The 16245-nt window shown below is 35.2% G+C and overlaps 1 protein-coding gene across 1 annotated transcript in view; it reads left to right on the top strand.

The window, feature by feature from the left end:
* Positions 1 to 16245, top strand: part of CDC73 (cell division cycle 73) — a 118273-nt gene that overhangs the window by 89399 nt on the left and 12629 nt on the right. Inside the window, exons 11-13 of the mRNA XM_082311699.1 lie at positions 6223 to 6280; positions 9320 to 9355; positions 9700 to 9787. Coding sequence (XP_082167825.1) covers positions 6223 to 6280; positions 9320 to 9355; positions 9700 to 9787 — 182 coding nt within the window. The remainder of the gene's footprint in view (positions 1 to 6222; positions 6281 to 9319; positions 9356 to 9699; positions 9788 to 16245) is intronic.

Below are 16245 nucleotides of genomic sequence, written 5' to 3'. Positions count from 1 at the left end.
ACAGTAGAAATGACCTTTTTATTAATATTACAAGCAAGGAAGCTAAAATGACTGTGATGTTAGCAATATTTGTACAATAGTTAAGATCCTGTTATCAAATTCTATTTTTTTACAGCATAGTTTAAAATTAGGAAAGGAGTTAGAGGCTTGCAATTTATTATTTAAGTATCTGTCTTAGGGGACTGCATATGCGGATTTGTGTGCACAGAAGTATGCAAATAAGCTATACCAGTTTCATGTGTAAATAAAACGATGATGTGAAACACTAGCTAAACTGAAAATATTATTAAAATTTTCTTAATATGAACAGAAGTCAGAGAAATATTAGGAAGACTGCAGAGACACCACCAACACCCCCCCCCACCCCCCCCTGCTTTTAAGGGCTTTACATTTTTAGAACAAAGCCCTGTGTTTTCAGAATCCAAGCCATTGATATGAAGTAGATAGATGTTTCTGTCTAGCTTAAAGTAGGGCATCTGGACCAGATGTTAGATACCTGTTTTTGAAGTCATCCCCTTGTTTTGGCTTTGTCATACATTGATATATGAGAGATTTAATTTCTAGAAAAATAATATTCTTTTTAACTATGCAGTTGTTTTAGATTTTGCCATAGTTCTTTAGGCTGGCTTTACTAGAATTTTCAAAGGTTCGATACTTTAAATTACTCAGGCAATGATAGTATAGTTGCTGGTAATTAAAATGAGTTCTTACAGTCTCTTCTGCCCTAAACTGAATAGATAAATTGAAGTCTGTTCTTAAAGATAATTTTAGAAGCTTACCATCCGCATGTATTTATTTTCTTTCTCATTTGAGATCAGAGTGTTGCGGTTTTACTACACTCATCTTTATGAACAGAAGTCTTTGGTTGAATTGTCTTCCGTCATGGATGGTGAAGCTGAAAGCTGCTTTATGTGTTATATGCAAGCAGTTGCTAATACTTCTTGCAGAATCAAATGTTACTTTTTACTTGTACTACTTCTGTGCAGGACCATGCAAGTTACCCCAAAATCTAAAAATTCTTAGGTAAAGATCTTGTACTAATATCAATGTTATAAAGCAACAAGATAGAAATTAAATTTGCTAAACTAAAAAAGCCATAAGATGGCATCAAATTGTCAATTCTATCTGTTGCTCTTAACATTTTTTTTTAAAGATCAAAATATTACAAACTGTATGGATCTCTACATAGAAACCAGTTGAGACAGTGAATGTGCAGTGAAATAGTTAAGAGTTTGAGGTTTTTCCTTCCATTATTTGTACCTTGCGAAGCCACAGTAAGAAACTTTTAATCTCTTTTTTGTGCCCCAAGAGAGTAAACTAACTTGGGTATATGTGAAACGTGCCTCCAAGAAAAAATTCTACCTGTATGACATGTTTTATTGCTTAAAACATGAGGGTTCATTTCCTAAAATGTAGTATGAGTTATGTTCAGGCAATTTCTGATTCCAATTGAGAAATGAGTGAAAGTAACTTAACTGTGGATGTTAATGCTCATTTAGACTTAAGTACTAGGTATCTAAAATATAGAATTTTTTTCTAAAATATAGAAAAATACTAGTTAGGTCCTGGTATCAGATGGATATTGATAATTGGTGATTTTTGCAAATTAACACAAAGAATTACATTTATTTCTTTAATTAAAAAGGTCAACACACACTGCAGAAGGTTTTAAAAGCTGTTAAAACCAAAACAACACCCACTGTTGGGTAACTAAATACAACTATAGATTGACCATAGTTTACTTTTTTGTTAGATAATTTTTTTATGTTTGTGTGGATGGAATATCTCAGTTTTACTATTGAGATTTCTTGAAAGCTGTTGAACTTTTTACATTCAAATGCATTGAGGATGCAATATATTGGAGGACAAACAAGTGTGGTAAGAATCTGTCCAAAGCCATTTGTATCTTCATAATATATTGCAACTTTCCTGTATAATGTGGAAGCAGGGGAGGGAAAATGAGTGCACATGTGAAAGGAAAGGTGTGAAGTAAGCTGTGTACAAAACATACAAATTTAAGGGACTTTAAGCAGTAGACCTAAAGCTTCTTATTATTTCAAACACAGTTGACTCTCACAAAACTTACCAGAGCACATAGCAGTGTCTGAATTTTTAAGAAAAACATAGACATTGTATGAAGGAATGAGGGAAGAAAAAAACACACTGGAAGTGTAATTACTAGGGCGTACAATAATAGTAGAAGCCAGTCGTACTTCAGGGTGTGGGTTTATTTTTCCTTGTTTGACTGTAAGTGGGAATCTGGATTTTTTCACATATAGTAACCTGTTCTCTATTCGTGCATTGGTTTGTGACCCAATATTTTTAGGTGTTTAGGTAGAACAATGCTAAATAGCAGAAGGCATACACTAACATAAAAACAGTCATTGAGCAGACATTTTGTAAATATCTATTGTCATAGGAAATGTACTGAAATGGAATGAATTCTACTGAAAAGTATATACAGTTGTGTGTCTGTAAATGGTGCGGTGAAAGCCAGGAAAGTATGAAGCTTTTGATATCTGTTTTCTTGATTTCATTCTATGTCAGGCTGGTGCTTCTGAATTGTTAAATACTCATATATTTAATGTAAATCATAAGTAAACTATATATAGCCTTCTATGGTAAATTAGCACAGCTAAACCAAGTAATATGTTTTTGATGAAAATACGATGTTAAGTGGTCGTCTTAAAGATTTGTATTTTTCAAATTATATGGTTTTGTTACTAAATTAGTTTCAACTTATGAATATTCATAACATACTCCTTCATGGTCTCAAACAGCTTATGCATAAGAATTAGGTATGTCATCTTTGAGCAAAACTGTTAAGTGTTCAGAAACTTTGAGGAAATGAATGTTCTTTAAATAGCTAAACAGTGATTTCTGCTGCTTCTGATGCTTAGGGTACAGCTGCACAAACAAAAGCTCCCCAAACTGGAGTTTGAATTTGCAGTGTGCTAGCTACTTAAGAGTAACTTTTACATTAAAAACTTCACAGTAGAAGATTTGAAATATCTCACTGCGCCCTCACTGAGAAATAAGCTGCTGTCTTTACAAGGAGTCAGGGCGTGCAAGCGAGAAGTTGCCTCCAAGTAGCTAACAGGCCATAAATTACCAGCAGCACTTACCTTGTGTGGTTGAATGAACCAACAATGAAGTTTACTCCACCAACTTAATTTTCTTTTCCTCTGGGAGAAATCCTAGCAGGTAGTTCTCTGTGGTTATACCTGCCTTGTAAACAGAGCTTGTATCATAAATTAGTGCGTTGTCGTAGGAAAAATTTATGCCTCTATCTGAATGCTTTTGAAAAGCATTAATTTTGTATCTAAACTCAGCATCCTTTGTTTTCAGGACAGTGTGAGATGTTAGCAAAGTTGTCCTGCTAATGACCTCCTTATTGAAAGCAGGTTTTCTTCTCCACTTAGCGTATCTTGTCAACCATCACTGCTCTGTACTTTTGTTTCTTCCTCATCTTAATAGTACACTTTTCTCCTTACAAACCATTTAAGAAATGTGGGGTTGAAATATTGATCAGAGCTTCTTTTGCTACATTGTCTGCAGTTTTTACATAATAGGAGGTGGCGATTAGGTCACTGATAATCATAGAGAGGTATAAATCAGTTACAAAGGATGGATGTTACGCCTTCAGTAGGTGACAGCTGAGTTTCTGTGTTAGGATGCCAGAATATCAGGAGCTGTGAGCTGCAGTTCATCCATTAAATTATCACAGTCTAAGGCAGTGATTTAGCTGTGACCTCTGTTTATTGACTTGCAGAAATTGTTCTTACAAATAGAAAGGTTGTGGGCATGGAAGTGGTAGCTGTCTTTTGTATTTAGTCATTTAAATGAATTTATTTCCTACCATTAATCAGATATTTTCATGTGTGTGTGTTTTTTTTGTTTTTTTTTTTTTTTAATGTGCTTGTTGTTGTTTTGGGGTTGGGTTTTTTGTTTGTTTGTTTCGGTTGCAATGTTCTGAAAGCCCTGCCTTTTTGTTTTAGGCTTCTGCACTAAGTTTCCCACTAATCACTTATAGAGAAGACAATTCAGAGTAAAGTATGAAAAACTCCCAAATAGATCATTTGCCAATTATTTTGTTAGGCTTGATTCTATGTATATTCTGGTGCTTTATGGCCATTTTGGTGAAGAGAGAAATCACAAGCACAAGTCATACGGAAACAAAAGCAAGGCTTTGATTATAGTTTGGTTAGAATTCTTTCCAAGGTTGCAGAAAAACTCCAGTATCTCTGAAGCAGCTCCTGGTTCCCTCTCTTCTCTGCAGCTGCTGTAGGTCCTGCAGGGTCTGTTTGAGATATGGAAGGCACTAAAAATGGAAGGGGAGGCTGAAAAGTTACATTACTGATTCTGTAGGGGAGGAAAGAGGAATGGACATGTGGAACTGCAGACAGTAATAGTTAAGAATCCAAGCAAACTGAGTTTGATTTAAAACTTGAAACTTAGCATGACAGGAAGTGATGTTTCTTTAGCTTGATGGTTTTTTTTTTCCATTTCATAAAGTGCTTTGAATTTAAGGAAATGTTATGGGATAATTCTTGGTATTTCTTCAACATGTGTAATTAGTGCACCAGAGGAACAGTCTTTACACACAGAAAATGACATTTTTCTATAGAAACAGACACAAAATGTTTTATTTCTACTTTCTTGGCAAAAAGAGAGGTGGTAATGTTTCGAATAACTGCTGTTGCTCACTTGCAAGGCTTCTCTCAAAGGTAGTCAGCCTTTCCTGCTGCTCTTCCTTTAGAGTGTGGTATTTTGATTTTTATCATTTGCTGAGTAATTATTGTGGAAGGACATTGGCAAAAATACCTTTTCTCAGATACTAAAAAAGTAAGTCTTAAAATAACAGTTACTGACTCAAGTGCCCTGCATAGATGTTGGTATTTTAATAAGCAGAAAAGAGTACAGCAAAATTCAAGTTCAATCCGATTCTTGCAATGGGGGCTTAAATCCTTATGCTGAAGTTTAATAGGAGGTTGCTGACTGTAAAAGTTACAAAAGCTGCGTGCTGTACCAAATGTCAGCTCCAGCCTATTGTAACTAATCACGGGTGGCTTCGACTAAAGCTCAGGGAAGAGAGATTTTGAGCAAATTTGTGTTTTCTAAGGGCTCGTCAAGTGATCTTCTATTTGTACTTCACAGTTCTTGAGATAAAAACAAAGTTTTCACTTTCATGGTGGAAACCTAAAAGCAGTTTCTTTAAGGGTTACTTAAATCATGGAACTTGAGGCTGCTTGTGTGTAGTCCCCTGCTCATTAGCTTTTCTATTTTGAATTACAGAACATATTGTTATTTATACGTGGACATACAAATGTGATAATGACATATTGGAGTCCTTTCCAACAGGTTTTCCCGGGGTGGGATCTCTGACCTTTCTGAGTGTCTCTCAGTTGAAGGATGTGCTTCACATAGGGTTTAAGTAATTTTTAGATAAAATTCGTGGTTTCATGTTAAAAGGTTTTCTGTCAGCCTTGCAAATTGAAGTGGCTGGAGTACATAGCATTTTTTTCCGTGTTAGCTATATTGTTAGTTATATGTTTCGTTCAGTGAGGTTTCACAGAAGCAACTGAGAAGGAATTTGTTCTTGCAGGAATTTAATGTTGCTTTGGAAGCAGACGTGTGACCGCACTGTTCTCTTACGTGGTGCGTTGACTCTGCAGAGCTAACAAGAATAAATAGTAGTGCAGGTCTTTTGTTTGTTACATTAAGGTAATTGGATAAGGCATGAGCAGAACTAATTATCATGAGTGTGCTATTTCTGGGCACTAAAACTCTTCAAGGCAGGAATGCATTGCAATTTCTTGGTCCTAGTTTTCCATCCAGAGCATAAGCAGATCTTGTGAAATTTCTACTGCCAATTGCTTACATTTACATTATTAACTCTTGGTGAAAGTAATCATCGGTAAAATGAAACAATACTATAAATAGAAAAGGTTTCTTTGAATATGGAAAAAAAATGTTTCTGATTGGCATTTGATGGTTAAAATGTAAACCTGTAAAAGCTTATGAGGCTGTCTGTCCTCCCCAAGTCTAAGACAGAATCTGTAAAGAGTTTTGAATATTTTCACTATTTTCTTTCTTCTCTTTAATGGAAACATATTGTCCTCATTTGCATGATACCCTCTGTAGCCCTGTGTTAATCTAAAAAAAACCATGTACCTGACAAGAAGGCCAGCTGTTAATGTTACCTCTTCTGTCTTTTAAAAGGAAGGTGCTTCTGCTCGAAAAACACAAACTCCAGCAGCACAGCCTGTACCACGACCAGGTAAGGTAGCCTACTATCATTTGTGCTTCTGTTTCAAATGAGTTTCAAAGAAGTACTATTGAAAACTTTAGCTAGCTGAATAATGAAGTGAGGATTGTTTATTTGTGGCCTTTAACTGCATAGGTATTGGAAATAACACATAACTTTTTGGTATAATGTTATACCATGGGGCTTGGGTTCATTCTCTTCAGTGTGTTGCACAGTTAGCCCATTGAAAGCATGCGCTGGTGAAATTAAGAAGTGACTAACTTCTTGGTTGTCGGCTTGGTAGTTCACAAATGCCAGCTCAAATATATAATAAGAGCTGGCTAATACTCCAAGGAGAAACAACCTTAATAGAAAAGCTAATCTCAAAAAGAGATATATTATTACTTCTATTATTAATATAGCAGAAATAAGTCTTTCTCTGAATGTGTTATCATTACTACTTCACACTTCTTAGCACATAAGGTATTTGTAATGGGCCCAGAATCCTCAGCTGGCTTTTTAATTCCCAGCTAGTAGACTAGCTACCAAGTCCATTTGGTATGTCAGATTGAATCTCAAATTGAGATTCAAAGATGGAATGATACAAGTACTTTGTTTTAATGAGAAACCCTTAGAAAGAGCTTTTAAAAGAGTGTAAGGGTACAGACAGTATATGAGAGGATCAGTGTTTCCAAACAGCTATGTGCATATCTGTACCTAGTTTACATACTAGGAGAATTTATGGTTTGGTAGAAGAAATTTTCAAGTGAAAGGTGTTATTTAGTAACAAGATGATGGTTATTGTTGTTATGAAGGTATTGGAAAGGGAACATTTTGGGTTTTTCGGAAACAGAGCTACCTTTTAAAAGGAATATACCTTTTCTAGAATTACTGCTGGAGTACTTTATATTCTTGATGAGACTACTAAATGCTTTCAATGTGTGCCTTGCTAATTCCTTGAGATTTATTAGTAGAATTTAATGCTAAGACTTAATATTGTAAAAATGATTCTTCCCCAAAAATCTATTCTGTTATTGAATATTCTCAGCATACCCTAAATGCTGTTGTGCACAGATTCTTCTGTTTGGTTATTTTGGTACTAGAAAGGTCATGCTGCCTGTCATACTTATCTCACTAGCCCTGTTAAGCATAATAATGCAAATGGAGTTGACAGACAGCAATATGAAAAGGGTAGAAGTGGCAAGAGCAGAAATCTGACTGAGTTGTCACAGGTCCCTACTGCTAGCTGTGACTTCATGGGCATTAACTGGCAGAAGTGTACTTTTTTGTACATTTACAGGTTATACTGATATGGCCCTTCTCTAAGCCAATCTAATCCATTATCTTGCCTCTATGTTGTAAGTTGAAGAAAGAACAAAGAAGAGAGGTATAGTCTGAAGAAAGTATATACTGCTTCATTCAAAAAAAAAAAAATCTGCCTCTTCTAGGATATTTTGGGGTTTGGAACTTTAAAAAAAAATCAGTTGTTCTGTTCTTAGCAGTTGAAGTATTTAAAACATGTAATTTCCAGGAGGATGCTGCTTTGCACAGAAGAAGCGTTAGTTGAATTGGACAAAACAGTTGTACAATACTGATTTGAAAAAATATCTGAGATGTGCTTTTAATTTAAGATTTTTTTTCTGCACCTTTCTGTAGTTCCTACTTTTCTACTAACCTGTCTTGGTACAGCTATCAAATTTTTTACAGATGCTTCTGCCTGCCCCTGGTTTTCTTTTTTTAGGGCAGCTGACGCTGCCTGTATATTTCAGGAACTTTTTTACATTAAGGAGATACCTAGATGTAAAAAAAAAAAAAAAAAATAAAAAAATCATTGGGTAGGTAAAGTTCATGTAGTTCAGTATAGTGTTGCCAATTATATCTGTGCATTTGACAGTGTCAGGAAAAGATAATTAAGGATATGGTCTCAGTATTTCAACAATGGCAACTATGTGTTGTGAATATTTATACTGTTCTAGGCAGCTTCTGAAACAGTTGTAAATAAACATGAGCAAGTTGGTGCTATGAAATTGGAAGTCAATTAATGGTATTTGTCATGCATAGTAGCAGTTGAGACTTGAGTTAGTCTGCATCAGTCTTTTTACTACTCACCATTTTCTGATTTTGTGAATTAGGATAAACGCGTATGATGATAATTATCAAGCACAACAGTTCTTTCCATAGTTAGGCCTTGTGAAAACTGAACTATAAAATGTTTATTTGGAGGAAGCCAGGTTATTCATTAATACCACCAAAGTGAAGAAACATATATGCTTTTCCAATTTTGAAGTGAAGTATCTCCCATATTGAGGAGGTCACAACTTGGAAGACTGAAGTGGAAACATTTTATTGGGGCAGTGTGGGGCAGAATTCTTTGGTTTCTATCTGGCCAGTAATGTTTGTGTGTGTGTTTGGTGGTTTGGGTTTTTTTTTGTTTTGTTTTGTTTTTGTTTTTTTCATTGTGGCTTTTTTCTTGACTGCTGCTATATCTGTCAAGTTTCATTGTTTTTGGCACCCAAAGAGCTCATGTAGCTCAAATTGCAATCCAAAATGAACTTGAGTAAACCTGAAATTCAGATTTTGATTGTTCTACATTTGTTAAGGATAGCTAAATCCTACAGATACCATGTACAAGAATAACTACTAATGAAAAGGGGAGGGTCTGTAAAGATTAGTTTGTCGTGAAACAGTCTTCCTGTTCGTTCAGCACTATTGAACTTAAGATCTACAAGCAGCTTTTTTCAAGATTGCTGGCAACTTTTGTCAATGCTATAGTGCCCCAACCTTTTGAGGTGGATGGAGAGTGATGACTAGTTTCAGTCAAATTAGGAGAGATTGACTCAACTGTCCTAACATCCGTTTCAGACGATCAAAAGCTGTTTGTCTTCTCAATACTAAGACCCAAATTATAAATCCCTTCTTCAACTTTGTGTATTGCATCTCTGAAAATGATCTAATGACTACAGTGTGACTCTTCTCTGTTCACTCTGCAACTAAAAACATTGAAATGTTGCCTTACAATGACATTCATATTTATGTATTAGTCATTCTGCCATATTTTATGTTTTTTCTCAGTTTCTCAAGCCAGACCACCGCCAAACCAGAAAAAAGGTGAGTCAATTTTAGTTACACAATCCTTTTCATGGCTGGAACCACAAGCAACAATATAAACAAGCACTGGAATGCAGACAGCATTCTGTTTTGCTAAATATGGGTCCTACCCATATTTAGAGACTCCTGATACAGAGATATGCTTTTTTTGGTGAATGAAAACCTTCAATTTAGGAAAGGTTTACCACAATTTTCCTTGAATTTTTTTCCATGATTTTGATCTGTTAAGCAAGAGTTTTGTTTTTATGTACAATTCCTTTAATGAAAAAGGGGAGGAGGGGGAACCAACCAAAACCATGACAAAAAAACCCACCTAGGCACATGTACTTTTATTGTCTCTACAGGATCTCGAACTCCCATAATAATTATTCCAGCAGCCACGACCTCTTTAATAACGATGCTTAATGCAAAGGACCTTCTTCAAGATCTGAAGTAAGTAGCTGATTAGAACATACTGTATAAAATATGGTTTTCAGATATAAAGGTATACTAGTACCAAATTAGTAATTAAGCAAGAGGGAGTATCTACTGTCTAATGACAAGCTAGTTTTACAGACCAGAGTATAAAAGAAATTAACACCTCTTGAATAGTAGGAAAAAAGTAAAAACTTAATTTTCAGAGGTTTTCGCACAGGTGTGACCTGTGGGCCAAATGGGCAGATTGAGAAGGAAGTCTTACAGTACCCTCTCTAATGTCTGTAGTGGTTTTCTTTTATGTAACACATATACACACGCGTGCAACCGATCAACGAACCCTTACATTGGAAGAAGGCTTAGAGAAGATGAGCAAAGGCAATGTGCTCAAGGAGCTCAGAAAAGATTTCGGGAAATGACCACAGTTATTGTAAAGCAGAAGGGGACAGGAGGGTGGCCTTTGTTTTAGATCAACAGCTGTATCAGCTGAGCAGGTCAGCTGGTTGTGTAAATAAAGAATTTTTTATGTTCACATAGAACAAAAATAAGAATAAAGTATTCTCATTAAGTATTGATGCAAATTCATTCAGGGAAATATTAATGAGTTGCTAAAATTTGTTTATTGCATCACGTATCTGATTGTAAGATTTAATTCATTATGGCTGAATGGAATCAACACTGCAAATTACTTCTTCATGGTAAGGTCAAATTCACTATTATGGTTAAAAAAAAAAAAAAAAAAACCACACAAACAAACAAAAAAAACCCAAAAAGAACCAAACAAAAAAAACCCACTAAAAAACCCAAACATCTTTCTGTTTGTCCAACAGATCATGGTATTTAGAGTTGTCTATCTGTTAATACCAGTTAATTTTTCTGAAACAGGCAAACATTTTCACAGAGAAATACACTGTTACGGTATGGTATGTTCAAAAAATGGAGAGCTCTTCTTTCTTCCACCTTCAGCACTTTTCGTGTCCTTTATGAGACTATACACTGCTTTTCTTCAAAAATAGGCTTTCCTTTTTGTGGTGCTACAGCTGTCACTGGTGCTGCCCTAGAATTTTTTAAAACTGTGCTGTGAGATACCAAGTGCCTTCTGATCCCCAGCTATTTCTAGTTCCTAGATTTCTGCCACATATCTTCAAAGACCCAGTAAGCGTACTGGACTCTTGGTGACTTTTCCGAAATATTTAATCAGAGAGAAGGCTGGGTTCTGACATTGTAGTTTAATGTGCAAGCAGTTACTGGACTGATATAATTGTGTTGACAGAGGATGTTGCTTGTTTATGTGGGCTTTTAAGTTTAAGAAAAAATTTCACAAGTACAAGCCCTGGATTTTACATCTGTATAATTTGTGACTTTCTGATACGGAAATAGCTATAATAGAATAAAGCACCTATATGCCATGTCTAAGTATATCTGTGCTAGGAGGCTTGCGCTGTTTTCAGCTCCACCAGGGTAGAGCTACAGTTAACTTCTCAAGACCTACCCCAAGAGGAGGCTGATTGTTAGAGTGCAAAGATCCAGGAAAAAATGAAGTTTAAGGGGTCAAAGGAGGACACTGATGTACTTAAAAAGTATGAAAGACAAAGTGAAGTAGCAAGGTATGTTAATGAATCAGAAGTGCAATAGCAGAATTCGGAAGAGCAAAATATTAATTTAGCCATGACAGTTCTAGCACTCTTCTAGAAAATATGCCACCTGGCCTGTATTTTTTTTTTTTTTTGCATTCAAATTTATTGAAGTAGTTTGTTTAGGAATGGCTGCAGGGTTTATTTTTACTGTTCAGGTATGCAGAGTGTAGAACTAGCCTTGATGTAGAGTGTGATTGATAGATAATGTGATGGTTTTCCAAGGGAAGAGGACTTCTCTAATTTCTGCCTCTAAGTCACCACCACCTTTAACTCATTCCCCACTTTCAGCTAAATTTGACAGAAGAGTAGAGATTTGGAAGACACATGTCACTGCCACAAGTTTTGGAATGAAGAAATATTGACCGGGTAGAAAAGAGACACCCAAATTAAATTAATACCCCTTACCCCTTCCGAGGAAGGTGCAGGTAGATTTGGATTTCTTGTGTTTCTAGAGGTAACCAGCCTGCCTGTATTAGCCATCAGAGGAGACCAATGATAAAGCACAAGGAGAAGTGATTTTTGGTGCTGGAAGAGTAAGAGCCGTTGCAGGGGAGACTGCTGAGAAATGCAAGAGAACCGTGGGAGAATGCGGCCCCCAGGCTTGTTAGGGTACGGAAGCTGTGACGCACGTGTGACACGGGCTGTTTACAGGGCAACTTTTTCTTCCGTGCCTGATACCTGAGGCAGCACAGTTCTGTGAAGCGTGTGATAATAAAGAATGAGTATTTGGGTTTCGTAAATAGAACAAGCTTTTGGGATTCCCTCCACTTTAAATGTTTCTTAAAACAAAAGAAGGAACAAAGTCAGCTGAAATTATAATTAGAGATCAAACCACTTAAAATCAAAACTTACAGTGATAGCTGGGAATACCTGTCTTTTAGGATAGTTTTTGTCTAGGACGCTGGATTTTTTTTATAAGTAACTGAGCTGCAACACATTGTCACTTTGGATACGAAACAAAGTAATTGAGGTATCATTGAGAGATAATTTAGATTGTTTGTAAAATAAACAGGACAGTCTGCATCCGGTACTACGGTAGGCATTAAATTCAATTGTCAAGGACTGAAAGAAACTTAATAATTACACCAACATTTTTAGTAACCCTTTTCATAGCTCTGTAGTACGTTGGGTTTTTTTCTTCCCTTGCCAAATTAGGTTGACATTTATATGATGCTTAGCATGTTTAATTCATCACTAATGTTATGCTCTCTTTTGAGGCAGAGAATACAGAAAGCAGGAAAGCTATCATGAGCAGAATGAAATATATATAATGAAAAACCAGAAGCATGGTACTGGTTTAAGATTTTTTTTTTCTTTTTTTAGACATCTGATTTGTCTGTTGGATATATTTGTTGCAACTTAGATTTTTGTAGGGGGACATTTCTATATATAATTGTAATATATGCCATTTACATGCTGTATAATACGCAAATATTCTTAATAACCTTTTTTGAAAGGTTATTTTTCTAAAGAGCCAAGTACAAGATAAAAATGAAGAGTTTCTAAAATATTAAAAATACAATTGCATTTAAAATCAGTACTGCAATACTTTATATTGTGAGGCTTCTTAAAAATATTTCACATAATACACTTTACTCTTATTCACTATCTGAATGCAATACTGGATATCATAATTATTGTGTAAAATCTGGCTTTCCAGACTTAAGTATTTGAGTATATCTGAAGTTAGGCTTTTCAGAGGCAATGTTTCTGCTTTAAATGGAACAAAAGTGAGGCAGGAATTTTATCAGGCAGATGTAAATGATTAGATGATGATTATGTATTTTTATTATGATGATGCTTTTACTCATTATATGTTTCACCATATGTGGCCAGGCAACTCACTGAGATTTATCCAGCCTTGATATTGAGCAAACTAGCTGAAAGATTCAGGGATGATTTATTACAAAAAAAGCTTCCTTCTCCTGCAAAAATAGGTGTATGAAGCTTTTGATACTGTAATCTAACAAAAATATGAGCGGGGTGTAAAAATAAGTCTCCAGTTCTAAACACAATCAGATGTATATTAACGACGATCTCGGTTACTGTCCAGCATTGGAGTTGCCTTATTCTCTGTTCACGCATTTTTCAGTATGCCTGAGTTGGGGGCCAGAAAGTGCTGACCTGATCTCAGTGAAAGTGTTTTAAAGTTAATACTAGCAATTGATGTGAGTTTAGAGCCTGGGCATGAGCAGTTCTGGCAGTTCAGTGGATAGTGTCTTACCAATTACCTCCCACAATTTGATCTTCTTCAATCGCTTGCCTGTTATCTTAGGAAAGGGACCTGCTGTCTTTGTAAAGTGAGAGAGTGCACCAGTTTTTATGTGAATAATGGTTTTGGCAATTAACAGCAAGAGAATTGAGTACTATTAATTTTCCAGTAGGGGTACAAAAAGGGATTCTAAGTAGAAATGGGATTTTTTTTTTTTTTTTTTTTTTTAACTTGGGAATAGTAATCTGGAGAAGTAACAAAAAAATGTAAGCTCCTGCACAGTCAGGTTTCAGAACACATTTCTTGTGTGTTGGATGATTAAAAATGTGTCAAGTACAAATATCTAGTTAAGCCACCAGCTATAGTATTGTGGCAAATAATTCCCAAGAGAAGATGGGTTTTTTGCTGTTTTCTTTAATACTCAGATGTCTTAAGCTTGTCTTTTATGTCCAGGTAGGGATGGAGTAAACCATGATTATATTTATAATCATACAGTAATTTCTATTGATTCTCAGTTCTTGAACACATGGCTTTCATTGTACTTACTGAATCGATGCTTCCTGGAAATACAAGCATATATTTCATAAACTTTCTGTAAGCTGTCATTTACTCCTGTACTCTATGTGTGTACATATATGTAAGCATTTCCTTCAATGCTTTCTTTGACAATCATCTTCTCTACTGTTCCATGCGAATCTGCCCGTTGATATTTTTTCTTCAGAAAATTCATATAACAAGATATTTTATGTTCTGTCCTGGAGAAATGCATTCAAAAACATTCAGATTTTTACAGTAAATAGAACTGAAGCTATTGTCTAGAAGATACATAACTGAGGCACAACTGAATGGTGCCTTAATGGTTGTAACACAATTTCTAGCTGAAATGGAAAGAAACGGTCAATAAACTAGTGTTGAAATGAACTGTTAAACACAGAAACATTTAAAGCTAGAAGTAAAATTGAGAATGCCTACTTCAGCCAAATTTGAGGGGTCTCAGATATAGTGGTGAAATTGTTAGACTCTGTAGAATAGCTTCTTGTCTAATTTGGCAGGGGTGGCTAGGTTTCCTGTTTCCATTTAAAATGTGTTTGCTTCCTCACATTTACAAATTAAATTAAAAATGTGACCTTTTAGATTACTGTTCATGTGAATATTTGATTATCACTGTAATGTATGTATGGCTGTTTGGTTTCTATTTGCATATTCTGTAGGAGTTAGTTCTCATTCAGTACATGGGACATGTAATAACAAAATTCTCCTCAAGCTTTCCACCATTTTAGGTGATCCTGGCTTTTCACATAGATCTTGCCACTTGGGTAAAAGGTGTTCGAGTTGTGGTTTGGTTTTTTTTTTGTTTGGTTTTGTTTTTTTGCCCCCCCCCCCCCCCCCCCGTGTTTTTTTTTTTTCTTTTTTTAATTTTCAAAATTATTAAAAAAAAATCCAACAAAACAAAACCAAACCCAAACTTCTATCCAGTTCGGATTCCTTAGTTCTGATGGGAGAGGAGAGACTCATGAATAGTTTTCTTAAAAGCTCAAGACCACCAAGCAAATTCTCATTTGAAGTTATAAAACACAGTTTCCTATCAGTTAGTATTGGCAAAGCAAAGTATGCAACATGTTGGCAGGACAGGCCATTAGGTATGCTCATGATTAAAGTTGCACCTCACTTTTAAGTTACCAACTTGACTAGAAATACTTAATTCTGGTGTCACGTTTGGTAGCTTTTTCCAAAGTAGAACTGTGTTGAACAATTCTGTGTAGCATGCAATTGTATGTGTCAGTTGGTTGTGGTAGATAAAATATATGTAAATATTGACTGTTTTCTAATTACTTAAATTATTGGTGAAATGACTGTCTTAACGTTTTGGGTTTTTTTTAATAATATTCTAAGTGGCCTAATTGTACTTTTCCCCAGTGTATCCTGTATAGCTTTTTTGTCTGTATTTTCTTTAGAATGGTGGTGTTTTACATGTACTAGACAGATAGCCATAATTTAATTTATAGCTTATCATTCATTTAACATCTGTAATGATTTTTCTGTATTTGCAATACTAGTCAACTTTAATGCACAATTCATAGTCATTTGCAGGATTTTTTTTTTTTTAATTTTCCAGTGCAGTTGTATGCATTTGGACGCACACTTCAGAAATAGGTTGTGACTTTCTGTTTTTGAAATGCTGTTAAATCATGAAGAGTATAAGGGGGCTTCATCAGTTTGTTTATGCTGGGAAAGTGAAATAGTTTTACTTGAAGGTTTATTGACAGTTTCCACATGCTGCATTAAAACATGTTTGTTTGGTTTTTTTTTTCCCCAAAATGCCATTTTCTCATTGGATATAAGATGTTAGCAAAACCTAGTATTTTCAAGTTGACCAAATAATGAACTTTTTCTCATATTTCATTTTTCATTCCTTTTTTCTATTTTTCCAGCAATAGGAAGTGCAGCCTGCCTGTGTAAACACATTCAAATTGGGGTTTAGTATTCAAATAGAAATAGGTTGAAGAGAACAAATAGAAATGGTGCAAACAACTTACCCAAAAACTGTAGTAAACTTTTAAAAAGCACCATCTGTACTATAATGAAGAAAAAACTTACCAATTATGTAGAGTACTGTGTTTTTAAAA

This window comes from Platalea leucorodia (assembly GCF_965183815.1).
Source record: "Platalea leucorodia genome assembly, chromosome: 5".
Lineage (NCBI taxonomy): Eukaryota > Metazoa > Chordata > Aves > Pelecaniformes > Threskiornithidae > Platalea > Platalea leucorodia.
The sequence above is the reverse complement of the archived record's forward strand: the minus strand, read 5'-3'. Positions and strand labels throughout refer to the sequence as shown.